This window comes from Hypomesus transpacificus, chromosome 15 (assembly GCF_021917145.1).
Source record: "Hypomesus transpacificus isolate Combined female chromosome 15, fHypTra1, whole genome shotgun sequence".
Taxonomy (NCBI): Eukaryota; Metazoa; Chordata; class Actinopteri; order Osmeriformes; family Osmeridae; genus Hypomesus; species Hypomesus transpacificus.
This window is the reverse complement of record NC_061074.1, coordinates 4,633,495-4,649,338: the sequence shown is the minus strand read 5'-3', so window position 1 is coordinate 4,649,338 and position 15,844 is coordinate 4,633,495. Positions and strand designations below refer to the sequence as shown.

The following is a 15,844-nucleotide window of genomic DNA, read 5'->3' as shown; positions in this document are numbered from 1 at the left end:
TGCCTCACAAAGAGCCAGTAAAGCTAATCTGCAGCTCAGGGGTAAGTGTTTGTAGCAAACAAATAAGAAGACATACTGTATCTGGGGTAAAAGGCATAACAGGGGAAGGATTTGGGAAAAAATGCTGTAGAATTGCAGGATTTCAATTAGAGAAGCTATTGAATGAAGTCGATTCTGAAATCCCACTATGAAATTGAGGGAGTACGTTCCTTGCCATTACTGTATGTCTGAGCGGGGTCAAAGTGGATTGAAAATCTGCTTACGAACCCAATTATCAGTCCATCTAGGGAGCTGTACATGTTGGCTTCTGAAGGGATTATAAACCTTGTTTGTCTGAGCCCAATAATGTAACCTCCCCTTTGAGACTATTGAACACAAGACAATTGTTGTTGAGAGTGACCGCTGTACTTTTGCCTGCATCCATTATACCTGGGTAGACTTCTCTGGTCCTGTGTTGAGGGAAAGCAGACTCACATCAGCAAAGTGCATCACTTGGCGCCTCTCAGCTACAGATCAATGCAGCTCCACTGATAGCCAGTGTCCCTGTATTGATCCGCCCTGCCTTCTCTTTGTCCCCGGTCATTATGGAGATGGTAGAGTGACCTTTTCCAAAGGCGTCTGACCGCAGGAAAGGGGGGTGGGAGGCAGGCCAACCGACATTCTTAAATTAGAATCTGGCTCCTTATCTCAAAGCTGCTCGTGTGAAGTTTTGCAGTGGAGCTTCCGGGTGATGCGTTTATTCACCTTGCAGCAGTTCAGGACTGGTTTTCCGTCTGCTACTGCTCATCTCTCACTAACATTGGTAGTCCCACCACATTGCTATTATAAAGCTGTACATTTCATGATAGAAAAGAGTGGTCAATTATTGATGCGAAATAGTAGATAATCTAACTCATTTTTAGCCTGTGTGTATTGGCTAGGCAGGACCATATAGAGGCATGTGCTATACTGTACAAATACAAGATAGATATCAAGCCCTTGGGGGTGATGCGTGCTTACCTGATGTTCTTGGATGGAATCCCATGGCAATTGTTTGGGGGGTTCTCAAAAGCGTAAAAAAAAGGTGTAGGGTTATTTTACTGTATTGATACTTCACTCAAGATAAGACTAATCCTGTTGTGGGTCTTAGAAAACCCAAGTGATTAACATCAAAGTACCCCTCAAGGAAATTCCCCTCTCTTTTTTTCCTTTGTACCAGCAAGGTGGTGTGAAAAGGTATGAACTTGAAGATAAGAAACTTAAAAAGAAATGTAAAATACTACAATACAGTATCAGTATTTAATATTGAGGCTGTTTAGTGCTACAGTCTGCTAGAGTCTGTCTGGAAGCCATTCTGTTGACTGACTGTTTCTTTCCCCTGTCTTTCATGTGTCATTTGCATGAGTATGACTGACAAGTGTTAGTGTAGGTTTGATGTAATCCCAGTAGTTGAGTCAATCCTTTTTTAAACTCCTGCTGCCTTGGGAAGGATAGATACGCTCCTTGTGATTGTGACACCTCAAAGAACCAGGAAGAAATACAGTCAGTCAGTTCCGTTAAATTGGAGATATGATCTTTTTTCATGGCTTCCCATCGTGTCGGATGTCTTTCGTTGCGCTAAACAATTTGTGCTGCCGAAATGAAGAGATGCTGGGTAGAGAATGTGATGCTGGTACAATAAGCCCTGATTGTTTGAAGCAGATTGCTATTAGCTCTCAGAGAGGGGGGAGCTATTATTGCGGAAATGAAGCATTGTTGAAGAACACTTCCCAAGGTAGATGACACCCTCCTGAAGGGCCTCAGATTAGATTTTACCAGGTGTGGGTAGAAAGAAAGCTACCCTTTCTACCTACACACGTTACATTTGTTCATTAAATCTGCTCAGGATTGAGCATTAAGTCCCATTAACATGGATGGGGGTGGAGCAGGATCACTAAAATGAGCAATTATGAAGTGTCAAAGCCATTATTATTGGTACTACTGCCTGGGTTTCCAAAGGACGTCTCTCATAGCACTGGTTCCACATCGCTATCAGTGCTCTTAGTGCCTCCAGCACTGTTACTTTGTGTGGATTCCAATGATAATGTTACTGTTGACAGCAAGGTGTCTGGAACCCACTCGGGGCTCAGTGTTTGTAAGCAGCACCACCACTGCTTGGCGTATTGAATTTTTATCAGTGCCATGAAAATAAACAGTGGGAGCGACAGATGTACGGTCTGCAAAGGTTCGGGGTGAGGTTGTGAGGTTCCGGGTTCCCGGTTGTGACGCAAATCCGTTATCAGCCTACTGTGGTGTGCTGGCTCATAGCTTTCACTCCTCTGATTGTGGACAGCACCTCCTGGGATGTATTCTATCATTTCTAAACCGGTTTAAATGGGCCCCGTAAAACACTTATTGTTAGTGGTTTAACTTATGGATTTCTCAATTTGGCACTTAAAGCATTCAAAGAAAGACAGTAAATGAATTCTCACAGTCAAATAGATGAGTCAGCTTTATACACTTGAATTAACAGTTACTCAAACTCTGCTCTCGAAAAATCACAAAAGAAGAAAAACGATGAAAGAACTTTCACATAAAAATGTTGCCCACAGAACATTCTATTGGTTGATATTACCGATGTGTCACTAATGTGTTTTTTTACTTGGGCTTTCTTACAGGCTCCCTGTCTGAAGATGGTGTACCCTTCACCCAGAGTGGCCAGTCTCAGAAAGGAGCCAGGCCCTACCCAACCACACAGGACACAAAGAGAAATCACCCGCTTCTGACTACAGCCCCGCCGCTTAATGTCCCCAACCACCACCCTCTTTTTGATGGCTTCCTTGTGCACCAGCCCCAACAGGCTCAAACCATCAGTGAAAGGCAACATGACTTTGAGGACAGTGGGGGAGCGGACCATGATCCCACAATGTCAGCCCTGAACACTCCCTCCACAAGGAGCCCTCCTACTCATGATACACCCGCTATCTCTAACGTTGGCACAACCGCCGTTACTACGGCATCTAAAACGACAAAACAAGTTGACCCAGGAGTTGAGAACGGGGTACTGTCCGATGGAAAAAAGACTGGCCCGGTTAGAGGAGATGGCACCCTGGATATCCTGACCACGCAGCTCATGCACACATCTGCACCACCCCCACGCACCTTCACCCCCAACTTCGCCACTCCAATCGCATCTCAACAGTTACACATCCCAACCACAACCCCCCCTGCTCCCTCTGCCATGACCACTCCAGCTGAGAAGGATGCAGTGAGTACAGTTCAATCATTGACAGAGCGTGAACTTATCCCATCTGACAACTGTACATCGGTGTCACCTCGAATATCTGTCGATATGGATGAAGAAACCACTACAACCACCATAACTACAACCACCATTACCACCACCATACAGACCCCAGGTAAAACCACTCTGTCACCCTCAGTAATTTACTTTAGATATTTATGTGAGTATGAAAATGTTGTGCTCCTGAAAATGTACAATTGTGGCTTCCCACTCCCCCTTTTCTATCTCACGTTACTAAACAGCAAGGGGGACTGAAATTAATTCTAACATTAGTATTCCTGTTCCATACACTCAGACAAGAGCTCCTGGAGTGGTGAGGGGCTGGGGGCCCCAGATTGCTGCAAGAGATCTTCAGACACTTTGTTATTGCAAGGAGGCAGAGGAGGGAGAGAGGAAGAGTCCCAGTTTAATTTATGGCTAACCCACAGACACCACCTCAGAATTGATTGGTTGTATCTCAAGATATCCTTTGCGGGGATATTTAATCATGCTTACATGCACACATCCCTGTTCAGGGTACAATGATGTCACCTTGATATTTGGTGATGCAGTAGTGGCCAGTCCCATGAGACAGTTGGCAAAGGGAGTGTGTGGTCACTGGTTTAATAAGTTCTTCCTGTGAGGAAAGTCCCCAGTGTATTCTGCTTATCAGGAAGAGATAAAGAAAGATGGTCAAGCAGAAAAAACCTAAAGGTGACCCCCTTTACCTTTTCTAATTCTATAGGCACACATCTGAGGGGAAATGTGTTGATCCTAACACAAAATTAGGAAAAGGATGGAAAGAAAAGGAGATTGACGTTGTGTTGAAGTGTGTGTGTGTGTGTGAGTTGTAACGTTGTTATGGGGGTGTGGGGTGGGGGAGGTCCGCCTCTGATTGGCTCAGAGAGTCAGAAGTTGACAAGAGACCTTTTAGGGAAGCTTTTAGCCCGAATTGCTTTCATATTCATGTTGCTATTTGTGTTCTGTTGTTGTCTTTGCAGTACCTTGTCACTTCAACCTGACAGCACCAGATGGCTACATAGAGACTCCGCAGCCACCGGGTTCCTGGTATTATTCCACTGAGGACTGCGTCTACACTGTTACTGTCTACAAGGGCTATGGTGTGGAGATACAGGTCAGAGCCCATTTTAAATATCTAGTTCCATGGTAGTGGTGGACGGAATGAGCATCCTCTCTGAATCTCTAGAGGCTGTGGATTACTCACTTGCTTTGATGTTTGTTTCTTCATTTAGTTATTACATAGTGTCACATGCTAACCCATTTAGAAACATGCACAGTGCATCAGTTGTATGGCTGTCAATGCAAGGCTTTGACCACTTTTAATAAATTAGAGCTATTTCAATAATGAAAATGTGCAAATGTTTAGTGGCTGAAAACGAGACAAATCTGCAAGCTCATGTCTATTTGCTCTGGCAGATTGGTCTCTGGCCACCCTCCCATTCAACAAGATTTCCACCCGGCATTCACTGACAACAGGGCACCCGTTTCCTGTCCATTTCCTGAAATGTTCTCCTTCCTACATTTCCTGTCATTCTGCACTATATCTGTCACAATACAGCTGAAAGCCCCCCCCCCCCCCCCCCCCCCCCCCCCCACCCACACACACACACAGACACTCTCTTTCACACACACACACACACACAATCCCTCTGCCCCCAAAAAAGTCATTGGCTGACAAAATAAAACCATTCATCTGATATGAGGTGTTGTATATACAATGACTGTGCAGAGGAGCATCATTGAGGCATAAATACCCAAGATGACGTTTTGTTGCTCTGATTGGTTGTGTCCAATTCTATCCAATTGCGTCCAGGGGCATTCAGGTCTGGGTCCATTGATAACAACCCTTGGAAATCATAAATGAACTGAGAGGTTCCAGACTAATACACATTTGCTAATTGGTATGGCGATGCCAGGCTATTAGAGCCTCTGCCCAGCACCACAAATTATTATGATCTCACCTCCCCATCTGTACGCTATTTACTGTCATTGTACGGCAACTGACCTTTGGCAGGCTGGCTCAATGATTTAAAGAGTGAGTCTGTCTCTACCTGAATAAGCTCATCCTCAATGATTAAGTTCTGAGCTAGTCATTCTGCACTCATAAACTATACAATAGCCATTACCCTGCTGACCTTCCAGCTGCTCTGGCTAATATATTTTGCCTGAAAATTTATATGCAGCATTAAATCATCCTCAATGATACATCACAACGTTAACATTTTCAGTAAGGGGGGGGAGGGGAGAGATGAGCAAAGGGCTGGGTACCAAAGCGTCTTCTCCTTACCAAGGCTTGTTAATGCCAGGTACAATGTACCTGAATGCTCTCTTCTTCACTTCAATTATTCAAAGTGATGTACAGACAGCGCAGTTCCACCTCCTAATGAATTGCTTATGGATTACCCGTCTCCTTGCTTTTGTTTGTTTAAAGGTCTCTTGAAATGCCCTTCTGTTGAACTGTCTCCCAAGTTCCTCTTTACCTAATTAAAGGAGCCTCATCATCATGCTGATTGACAAAATTCAGACAGAGAGGGACACTTAAATGTTTTAAGACCTTACTCTATAGTCAACAGATGTCCCTCTGCTTTTAGCATTCATGATACAAATTCTTCTTTTCTGGAATGATCTGGAATTAAGTACTTCAAAGGTTTTTGCTGGACCGGGGGGCTTGACAGAATCTTAGCAGAATCTTAGAGCCCTTTTTTGCGATCAAGTACATGAAAAAGGCTATTTATTTTCTTAGACTGGGTTGGATTATTTTATTTTGAGGCAGCATTTGTCTCCTTCTTAAGGAGCTTTATTGTGTGGCCCCCAACACACGCTGCGATGGCACAGTTGCTTTGGGCACCAGGGTATTTTATAATGACTGTACTTGGGGTGGGCAATAAAGAGGCCATGCTTTTGCACCAAGTAGAAAAGTCTCAAGACTCAGAGTAATAACACAACTAATTTAAACCTCACTTCAAATTCACACACAGAATTCTCCAGGAAATGTAGGTCTCAGCTTGTGGTGGACTGTGGCAAGGAGTGTGCATGGGACCAGGTGTGTTCACACACTCTTGTCTTTCAAGATTTATAGGAAGGCAATAAAGAAAGAGAATGGGTAAAAGGTGTAGATGGAGAAAAGGAATTGGTTGAGAGGAGGAGGTAGAGAAAAGAAATGGGGTGAAAAGGAGCCACACCAGGAGAGAGGGCTCAGCTTCAAGACAGGTGTGACCCTGAGGTGAGCCCTGATCTCCACTCTTCCACCTGGGCACTTCTCTCTCTATCACTCTCTTTCTGTCTGCCAGTCTCCCTCTTTCTATATATATATATATCCTCTCTATCTCTCTTACTCTCTAAGGGGGTATTTTATAATGGCATAGTGCCACTCATCTACACTAGCTGTGGTGCACTACAGCTGTCAAGACAGCCTAAGAATGGCAGTCATTTCCTGACTAATAAACTGTCTATGAAACAGATTGGGATGTATTTTTGTTATTTGGTTCATCTCTGGTCCCTGCTACTTTAAAAGGTTATGATTTTGCAATGCGAGCAGAGTATTTTTTTAAGCGTCTACATTTTTAGTGCAGCCTTGTTTGATTTTATTTTTTTCTCAGCATCATACACCTTTCAAGATGCCTTGAAGGGCTTATGCAGTAAGCACAGTGCTTTGACTCAGCTTACTGTGGGTTTTCACACTCAGTTCATCACTAAATCCACATCTTTTTTCTCTCTGAGGCTTTGGTTATTCCCTGAGATGGGCTTGGAAGAACATGGATTTTTATTGTGTTTCAGACTTAAAACCCTAAAGGGGGAGGCAACCAACACTTGAATCAGAACATTGCGTTGAGAGAAAATCTATTCACCTTCCCTGAAGCCAAGCTGAAGATCCAACTAAACGTACCATAAAGTTTGAAATAACATTTCTGCCTGGATTAATATAATTTGTTTAGGAGGCTTTCAAATGTAGTTGTATGTTAGAGGTTTTCTTCAGAGAAAAGAGGCTTGTTTCACTTTGGCATACATTTAGATGTGTTAAATCTCCGTACTTAAATGCATGTTCAAGAAAAAAAGGACTGTAAAATGTGATCAGCTGCACTGATGTCAATTAAAGAAGGTCACTAAGAGGAGGAAGCTACAGATAACTGATTTGAATGAAGCTGCCCACTATGAGCATAACCATCATCCATGGGGATCATTCTTTGGCTATGGCCTTTGGCTCATTCATTAATGGGTCATCTGAGACAGACGATGACATTTATGTCTGCAGAGTCAACCATGGGGAGAACTGTTCACACTTTACTGGATGCAAATGATGGTGTTGAAACCAAGTTCTAGATTAGAAAAGACCAGGGGCATGTTTGGTAGATTACATGATCAAAGCTCAAGACCTGATTACATCTCTAACACCGTAACACACAGCTCAAGTGGATTTATCTGTCTGATAGCCTGCCACAAGACACAGCCAGGTTTGTGTGCCTGTAGGTGTGTGTACCTCATGGAAATGTGTTTGTTGTCAGCTGGAACACAGTGATAAAAAAAATAATGTTACCTATTCTGTGTGAGAACTACATGCATTATGTGATATCAGATTGCACTTTTATTTTGAAAATGCCTTTCTGTAAATGCCAAATAATTGTGTCAGTTATGACTTATAGTTCCAAACACATGTAGACAATGACTTAATTATGATATTTTAAGATGTCTTAAAGCTGATAAATGATGTTCTTGTCATTGTTTCCCTCTCCTATCCTGAATACTGGATATCAGTCAAAGATGCGCAATGAAAGGTCCTTCACATGAGTCACGCAGCTTAAAGCTCATTGCCTGAAACGACTATTAAAAGTGTCCTACGCTCGGTGTTTGACTCCCTGGAAGGGAATTCAAAGGTGGCAAAAGATTGGATCTTGCGGATTAGAGCAAGGAGGTATTCTGATTAGATAGCAAGAGCTTGCCAGGATTTCACTGACCTTTGGAAGGAAGATGTTTTTGGGTTGTCCATGCAACGGTTCCACAAAAGTACTCGCTGTTTGTTTTCAAACAGCCTAGTCATTTTTATGCCACACCAAAATTCTAATATATTCTAAACCAAACACTTAGATGGGTTACCCAGAAAGACAACTTTGGGTTTTTGACATGTTTGCTTATTTCCTTGAAGGCTATATTCTTATTTCAACGTTTAACAATAGGATAATAGAAAACCTAAACTATAACTGCATAAGTATTGAGGCATTTCAACATTTGGATCTTAGTTCTCTCCCACACCAGGAAGTCTCAATACAGAGCAACTCTAACATAATACAACTTAGACCACTAACCTCAATACAGTCACAAGCTAAAAAAGAACATCCCATAATATCCCATAAGCCCCAAGTAGGCTGCTGGAGGGTCCTGGTACTTTAGACGATCTTCCCTATCTCTGTCTAAAGTGTTGGGTAAGCCCTCTGCTATAATCCAGCAGAGCACCTGCATCTCTCTTCCAAAAATAAAATGCCTCAGCCTCTCCCTCATGACTAAGATGGACTCACTCAGCCAGGAACCAGACACATTGAATGACAGCAGAGCCTCACATCATTCCCATGTGGTCGAAGAAAGACAACCACTTTTGCTTTTCTTTTACATCTGTATCTTGATGTCAGACAGACCTCACCTTCTCCGGGTCTTCCCTTTACAGCCAGCTGCTATTCCTGGCCTGAGAAACTTGCTCTTCTCCTCAATTTCATTGGTTGATTTACCTTTCTGCTTTTTTTTTTTTGTCCGGTTTTGCTAGGGAACAGCAACAAAGTTACAAGAAGTGAAATGACAACATGTTCCCTCCCTACCTTTTGTGTAACATCACACCAGGGAACAGAAAAACACACTTATGCACTTTGGACGGCATCACAGCCTCTCTGGTCACCATGTAATTGTCCACTTGTCAACACGACTCGCATCCCCAAGACTCAGAGTTCAGGCCTCTTCCCATTAAGACAGGGGGATGATCTAACATGCAAGAGAAGTTTTTGACGCACACCACCGTGATGAGGACCAATGCTGCTACTGTCTGACAGGCTATGACATATTATTGTGCTACTCAGTCTACATAGTTTGGCGGCTGAAAATGGAGATCTCACAATTGTACATCAGTTTGCATAAAAGCGTCTGCTAAATTTCCAACTGGTGGAACTACTACATAGATGCAGTCTAACTTGGTTCTCGGTGCTTCTTGTTTCCTCGTCAGCATACGTGTCAGCATACATACTGGGTGTCCTGCCACATTCTGCCATGTGTATAATGTGATGACTAGGGGCGTAGGTACAGTAGCAGATGTGAGCACTGTGCTCTCTCCCTGACACATACGACACCAAAGCCACCATTTTGGAATAGTTGTTGGCTTCATTATCCACCTCCATGGCAAGCTGTCACACAAGAGGGAAGGAGAGGGAAAGAAAGACAAAGACAAATTGAAAGAGAAAGACAAAATCCTTTTTTCCCCAACGTGTGTTACTTTTCTATCCCTGTGCCTTGCACTTTTGTACTGCTTTATTGTAAGGAGCCACATGTGCAGTTATGAGTACTGCTGAGCTAAAGGTTTTTAAATGATTAAGGAGACTGCGGCTACTCAGACTTTTGATGTGTGTTTTTTTTTGTTTGAGGTTTACGCCAGTCTTCAATCGTCACTTTTTGTAGACTCCCGCTCTCGTTTTGCTGAATGTAGTCTGAAATTTGAAATATGAGGAGGAGGATGATAAAGAGAAGAAAGAAAGAAAGACTGAAATAATGGAAAGAATAGCTCCATGTAAATAGAGCCTGCATCTGGATCCTACTTGAAAGGAGTTATTCAATCAATATGTGTTCTCAGGATAATTCACCTCATTCCATTCACAGCTATTTTGTTAGCTATTAACCTCTGTATGACAAAAAGGAAAAAAACTATTAGATCAATCTTAGGGGAAGTTGTTTTAGTTTTAAGTCTTGGAAAGGCGATAAGATCATCCAAATATTTTTTTCTTTCTGGAAATAGAAGACTCAGGTTGTACACTTGTATTTTATTTATTTCAGTGCATTTGACCATAATGACACAGATGCAGTACATAATGCAGACTCAGTAGATACTGGCAAGTGTGATGATGTTGATGAGGATGAAGATGGTGAAGGTGATAATGGTGACAAGGGGGGGGAAGATGTAGTGGTGGTGGATAAAACCACACTTTATTTATGTGTGTATTTTTCTTATTATTGATAATTATAAGAGAATTCAATACATTCTCATTGAACCAATTATCGGTCCTTCTTGTTACAATGCTGGTACAGCACAAACTTTAAATTTTATGGAACAGGCCACTTTGTCATACTGTATACTGCAGCACATCTAAAAAAAATATATTTACCCTATATACCTTCTGTTGTTGTTTTACACTGCTTACTTTTCTTCCTCTGCAATTGTCGTCGTCGTCATCGTCGTCGTCATCTGCCGCTTGTCCGGGGATCGGGTCGCGGGGGCAGCGACCTAAGCAGGGAGGCCCAGACTTCCCTCCCCCCGGCCACTTCCGCCAGCTCTTCCTGGGGGACCCCAAGGCGTTCCCAGGCCAGCTGAGAGACATAGTCCCTCCAGCGTGTCCTGGGTCTTCCCCGGGGCCTCTTCCCAGTGGGACGTGCCCGGAACACCTCACCAGGGAGGCGTCCAGGAGGCATCCTAATCAGATGCCCGAGCCACCTCAGCTGGCTCCTCTCGACGCGGAGGAGCAGCGGTTCTACTCTGAGCCCCTCCCGGATGACCGAGCTTCTCACCCTATCTCTAAGGGAGAGCCCGGACACCCCACGGAGAAAGCTCATTTCGGCCGCTTGTATTCGCGATCTCGTTCTTTCGGTCACTACCCATAGTTCGTGACCATAGGTGAGGGTAGGAACGTAGATCGACTGGTAAATAGAGAGCTTCGCCTTTCGACTCAGCTCCTTCTTCACCACGACGGACCGATGCAGAGCCCGCATCACTGCGGACGCCGCACCGATCCGCCTGTCGACCTCGCGCTCCATTCTTCCCTCACTCGTGAACAAGACCCCGAGATACTTGAACTCCTCCGCTTGGTTCAGGATCTCCTCCCCGACCCGGAGATGGCACTCCACCCTTTTCCGGTCGATTACCATGGCCTCAGATTTGGAGGTGCTGATTCGCATCCCAGCCGCTTCACATTCGGTTGCGAACCGCTCCAGTGAGAGCTGAAGGTCACGGCCCGATGAAGCCAACAGGACCACATCATCCGCAAAAAGCAGCGACCCGATCCTGAGGTCACCAAACCGGACCCCCTCAACACCCTGGCTGCGCCTAGAAATTCTGTCCATATAGGTAATGAACAGAATCGGTGACATAGGGCAGCCCTGGCGGAGTCCAACCCTCACCGGAAACAAGTTCGACTTACTACCGGCAATGCGGACCAAACTCTGGCACCGGTCGTACAGGGACCGGACAGCCCCGATCAGGAAATCCGGTACCCCGTACTCTCGGAGCACCCCCCACATGAGCCCCCGAGGGACACGGTCGAACGCCTTTTCCAAATCCACAAAACATGTGTAGACTGGTTGGGCGAACTCCCACGTACCCTCCAGGACTCCGCGGAGGGTATAAAGCTGGTCCACTGTTCCACGGCCAGGACGAAAACCACATTGCTCCTCCTGAATCCGAGGTTCGACAATCCGACGGACCCTCCTCTCCAGGACCCCTGAATAGACTTTCCCAGGGAGGCTGAGGAGTGTGATCCCCCTAAAGTTGGAGCACACCCTCCGGTCCCCCTTTTTAAAGAGGGGAACCACCACCCCGGTCTGCCAGTCCAGAGGCACTGTCCCCGATGTCCACGCGATGTTGCAGAGTCGTGTCAACCAAGACAGCCCTACAACATCCAGAGCCTTAAGGAACTCCGGGCGGACCTCATCCACCCCAGGGGCCCTGCCACCGCGGAGCTTTTCAACCACCTCGGCGACCTCAGCCCCAGAGATAGAAGGGCCCCCCCCGATGTCCCCAGACTCTGCCTCCACGTCGGAAAGCGTGTTGGTGGAATTAAGGAGGTCTTCGAAGTATTCCTTCCACCGATCCAGGACGTCCCCCGTCGAGGTCAGCAGCGCACCATCCCCACCGTATACAGTGTTGACAGAGCACTGCTTCCCCCTCCTGAGCCGCCGGATGGTGGTCCAGAACCTTTTTGAAGCCGTTCGGAAGTCATTCTCCATGGCCTCGCCGAACTCCTCCCATGCCCGGGTTTTTGCCTCCGCGACCGCCAAAGCCGCGTTCCGCTTGGCCTGCCGGTACACATCAGCTGCCTCTGGAGTCCTACCAGCCAATAAAGTCCGATAGGCCTCCTTCTTCAGCTTGACGGCATCCCTCACCTCCGGAGTCCACCACCGGGTCCGAGGGTTACCGCCGCGACATGCACCGACCGCCCTGCGGCCGCAGCTCCGGTCAGCCGCTTCAACAATGGAGGCCCGGAACATGGCCCATTCGGACTCAATGTCCCCGGCCCCCCCCGAGACATGATCGAAGCTCTCCCGGAGGTGGGAGTTGAAGCTCCTTCTGACAGAGGGTTCCGCCAGACGTTCCCAGCAGACCCTCACATTACGTTTGGGCCTGCCAGGCCTGACCGGCGTCCTCCCCCACCATCGAAGCCAACTCACCACCAGGTGGTGATCAGTTGACAGCTCCGCCCCTCTCCTCACCCGAGTGTCCAAGACATGCGGCCCCAAGTCCGATGACACGACTACAAAGTCGATCATCGAACTGAGACCTCGGGTGTCCTGGTGCCAGGTGCACATATGGACACCCTTATGCTTGAACATGGTGTTCGTTATGGACAAACCGTGTCTAGCACAGAAGTCCAACAACAAAACACCACTCGGGTTCAGATCGGGGGGGCCGTTCCTCCCAATCACGCCCCTCCAGGTCTCACTGTCATTGCCCACATGAGCATTGAAGTCCCCCAGGAGGACGAGGGAATCCCCAGGAGGAGCGCTTTCCAGCACCCCCCCCAGAGACTCCAAAAAGGGTGGGTACTCTGAGCTGCCGTTTGGTGCATAAGCACAAACGACAGTGAGGACCCGTCCCCCCACCCGAAGGCGGAGGGAGGCTACCCTCTCGTCCACCGGGGTGAACCCCAATGTACAGGCGCCGAACCGAGGGGAAACCAGTATTCCCACCCCAGCTCGACGCCTCTCACCAAGGGCAACTCCAGAGTGGAAGAGAGTCCAGCCCCTCTCAAGGAGACTGGTTCCGGAGCCCACGCTGTGCGTCGAGGCGAGGCCGACTATATCTAGCCGGAAACTCTCTACCTCGCGCACCAGCTCAGGCTCCTTTCCCGCCAGCGAGGTGACGTTCCACGTCCCTAAAGCTAACTTTTGCAGCCGAGGATCGGACCGCCAAGGCCCCCGCCTTCGGCCGCCGCCCGTCTCACACTGCACCCGACCCCCATGACCCCTCCTGCGGATGGTGAGCCCACTGGAAGAGGGTCCCACGTTGTCTCTTCGGGCTGTGCCCGACCGGGCCCCATGGGAAAAGGCCCGGCCACCAGGCGCTCGCCATCGAGCCCCACCCCCGGGCCTGGCTCCAGGGGGGGGCCCCGGTGACCCGCTTCCGGGCAGGGGCAACTGAGAACCATTGTTGTATTTCTTCATGGTTGGTTTTTTGAGCCACGCTTTGTCTGGTCTTTCACCTGGAACCTGTTTGCCTTGGGTGACCCTACCAGGGGCATGAAGCCCCCGACAACATAGCTTCCAGGATCACTAGGACACGCAAACCCCTCCACCGCGGTAAGGTGGTGACTCAAGGAGGGGCCTCTGCAATTGTTCTTCCACAATTTTCCAGCTTCACTCAGGCATATTGCATAAAACCAATTTTAGCGACTGGCGCGCAGAGATTGTGGCGATAATGAAAAAACCTAGGTGAGGTGACTGTTAAAATGAGTTAAATGGAGACAGAGAGCATGTGAATGTGTTGTGTCACAGGAGGAAACAAATGATGGGAAAAACTAAACTCTACCATACGGCTACACTACCATTATCTTCTAGTTTACTCCCATTACATGTGAATCTACAGTGCATATTTTGGCTTTCCTTTGCCCCATCTCACCGATTATCGGATATTTCACATACAATTTGAATTATCTGCAACTTAAAACTTTATCTCACAAAATACAGTCTTTACATAACCTCTTTCATGACTGTGTCACGACGTGAGGTGGGGTTGGACCCAAATGCAGGGGAGTACCGAGGAACACAGGTTTAATTCTCAAAACAGGAAACAGACAGGGTACACACAGTGACAAAGGGTAATGCTAAGACAAAGACTGGACACAAAGCAGGAACCTAAATACACAGAAACAAACAAGACACAGGTGAACACAATGAAACTAACGACAACTGAACGAGACAGGTGACAGGGAAACACTAGGGCAGGGCAAAACCAAAAACAATAGGGGGGCACGGCTGTGGCTGTGACAGTACCCCCCTCTCAAGGGACGTCACCCGACGACCCACAAGGCAGGGCAGGGGGTCAGGGCAGGTCCGGGGGACGACCTGGAGGCAGGGCAGAGGGTCGGGGCAGGTCCGGGGGGCGGCCCGGAGGCAGGGCAGAGGGTCGGGGCAGGTCCGGGGGGCGACCCGGAGGCAGGGCAGAGGGTAGAGGCAGGTCCGGGGGGCGGCCCGGACGCCGGAGCACGGGCACGGGGGCACCTGGGAGCGTGGACGAGGAGGCGCCTGGGAGCGCGGACGAGGAGGCGCCTGGGAGCGCGGACGAGGGGGCGTCTGGGAGCGCGGACGAGGAGGCGCCTGGGAGCGCGGGCACCGGGGCGCATGGGAGCGCGGGCACCGGGGCGCATGGGAGCGCGGGCACCGGGGCAGGCAGCAGCCAGAAGTCCTCGGGCGGAGGAGGAGGCCAGAAGTCCTCGGGCGGAGGAGGCGGCGACCAGGAGTCCTCGGGCGGAGGAGGAGGCGGCCAGGAGTCCTCGGGCGGAGGAGGAGGCGGCCAGGAGTCCTCGGGCGGAGGAGGAGGCGGCCAGGAGTCCTCGGGCGGAGGAGGAGGCGGCCAGGAGTCCTCGGGCGGAGGAGGAGGCGGCCAGGAGTCCTCGGATGGCCTGGCACTGGGCGGCACAACCTCGGGGCGAGGCAGGAGCTCAGGGCAGGAACGAGGCTGGGGCACAGGGCAGGAACGAGGCTGGGGCACAGGGCAGGAACGAGGCTGGGGCACAGGGCAGGAACGAGGCTGGGGCACAGGGCAGGAACGAGGCTGGGGCACAGGGCAGGAACGAGGCTGGGGCACAGGGCAGGAACGAGGCTGGGGCACAGGGCAGGAACGAGGCTGGGGCACAGGGCAGGAACGAGGCTGGGGTACAGGGTAGGAACGAGGCTGGGGCACCGGGCAGGAACGAGGCTGGGGTACAGGGCAGGAACGAGGCTGGGGTACAGGGCAGGAACGAGGCTGGGGTACTGGGCAGGAACGAGGCTGGGGTACTGGGCAGGAACGAGGCTGGGCTACAGGACAGGAACGAGGCTGGGCTACAGGACAGGAACGAGGCTGGGGCACAGGGCAGGAACGAGGCTGGGGCACAGGGAAGGAACGAGGCTGGGGCACAGGGAAGG

The 15,844-nt window shown here is 48.7% G+C and overlaps 1 protein-coding gene across 2 annotated transcripts in view; it reads left to right on the top strand.

The window, feature by feature from the left end:
• The window catches only part of sez6b (seizure related 6 homolog b), a 66,778-nt gene that overhangs the window by 26,053 nt on the left and 24,881 nt on the right, over nucleotides 1–15,844 (top strand). For both annotated transcript variants that reach the window (XM_047036611.1, XM_047036610.1), the window contains exons 2-3: nucleotides 2,637–3,377; nucleotides 4,243–4,376. In XM_047036611.1, coding sequence (XP_046892567.1) covers nucleotides 2,637–3,377; nucleotides 4,243–4,376 — 875 coding nt within the window. The remainder of the gene's footprint in view (nucleotides 1–2,636; nucleotides 3,378–4,242; nucleotides 4,377–15,844) is intronic.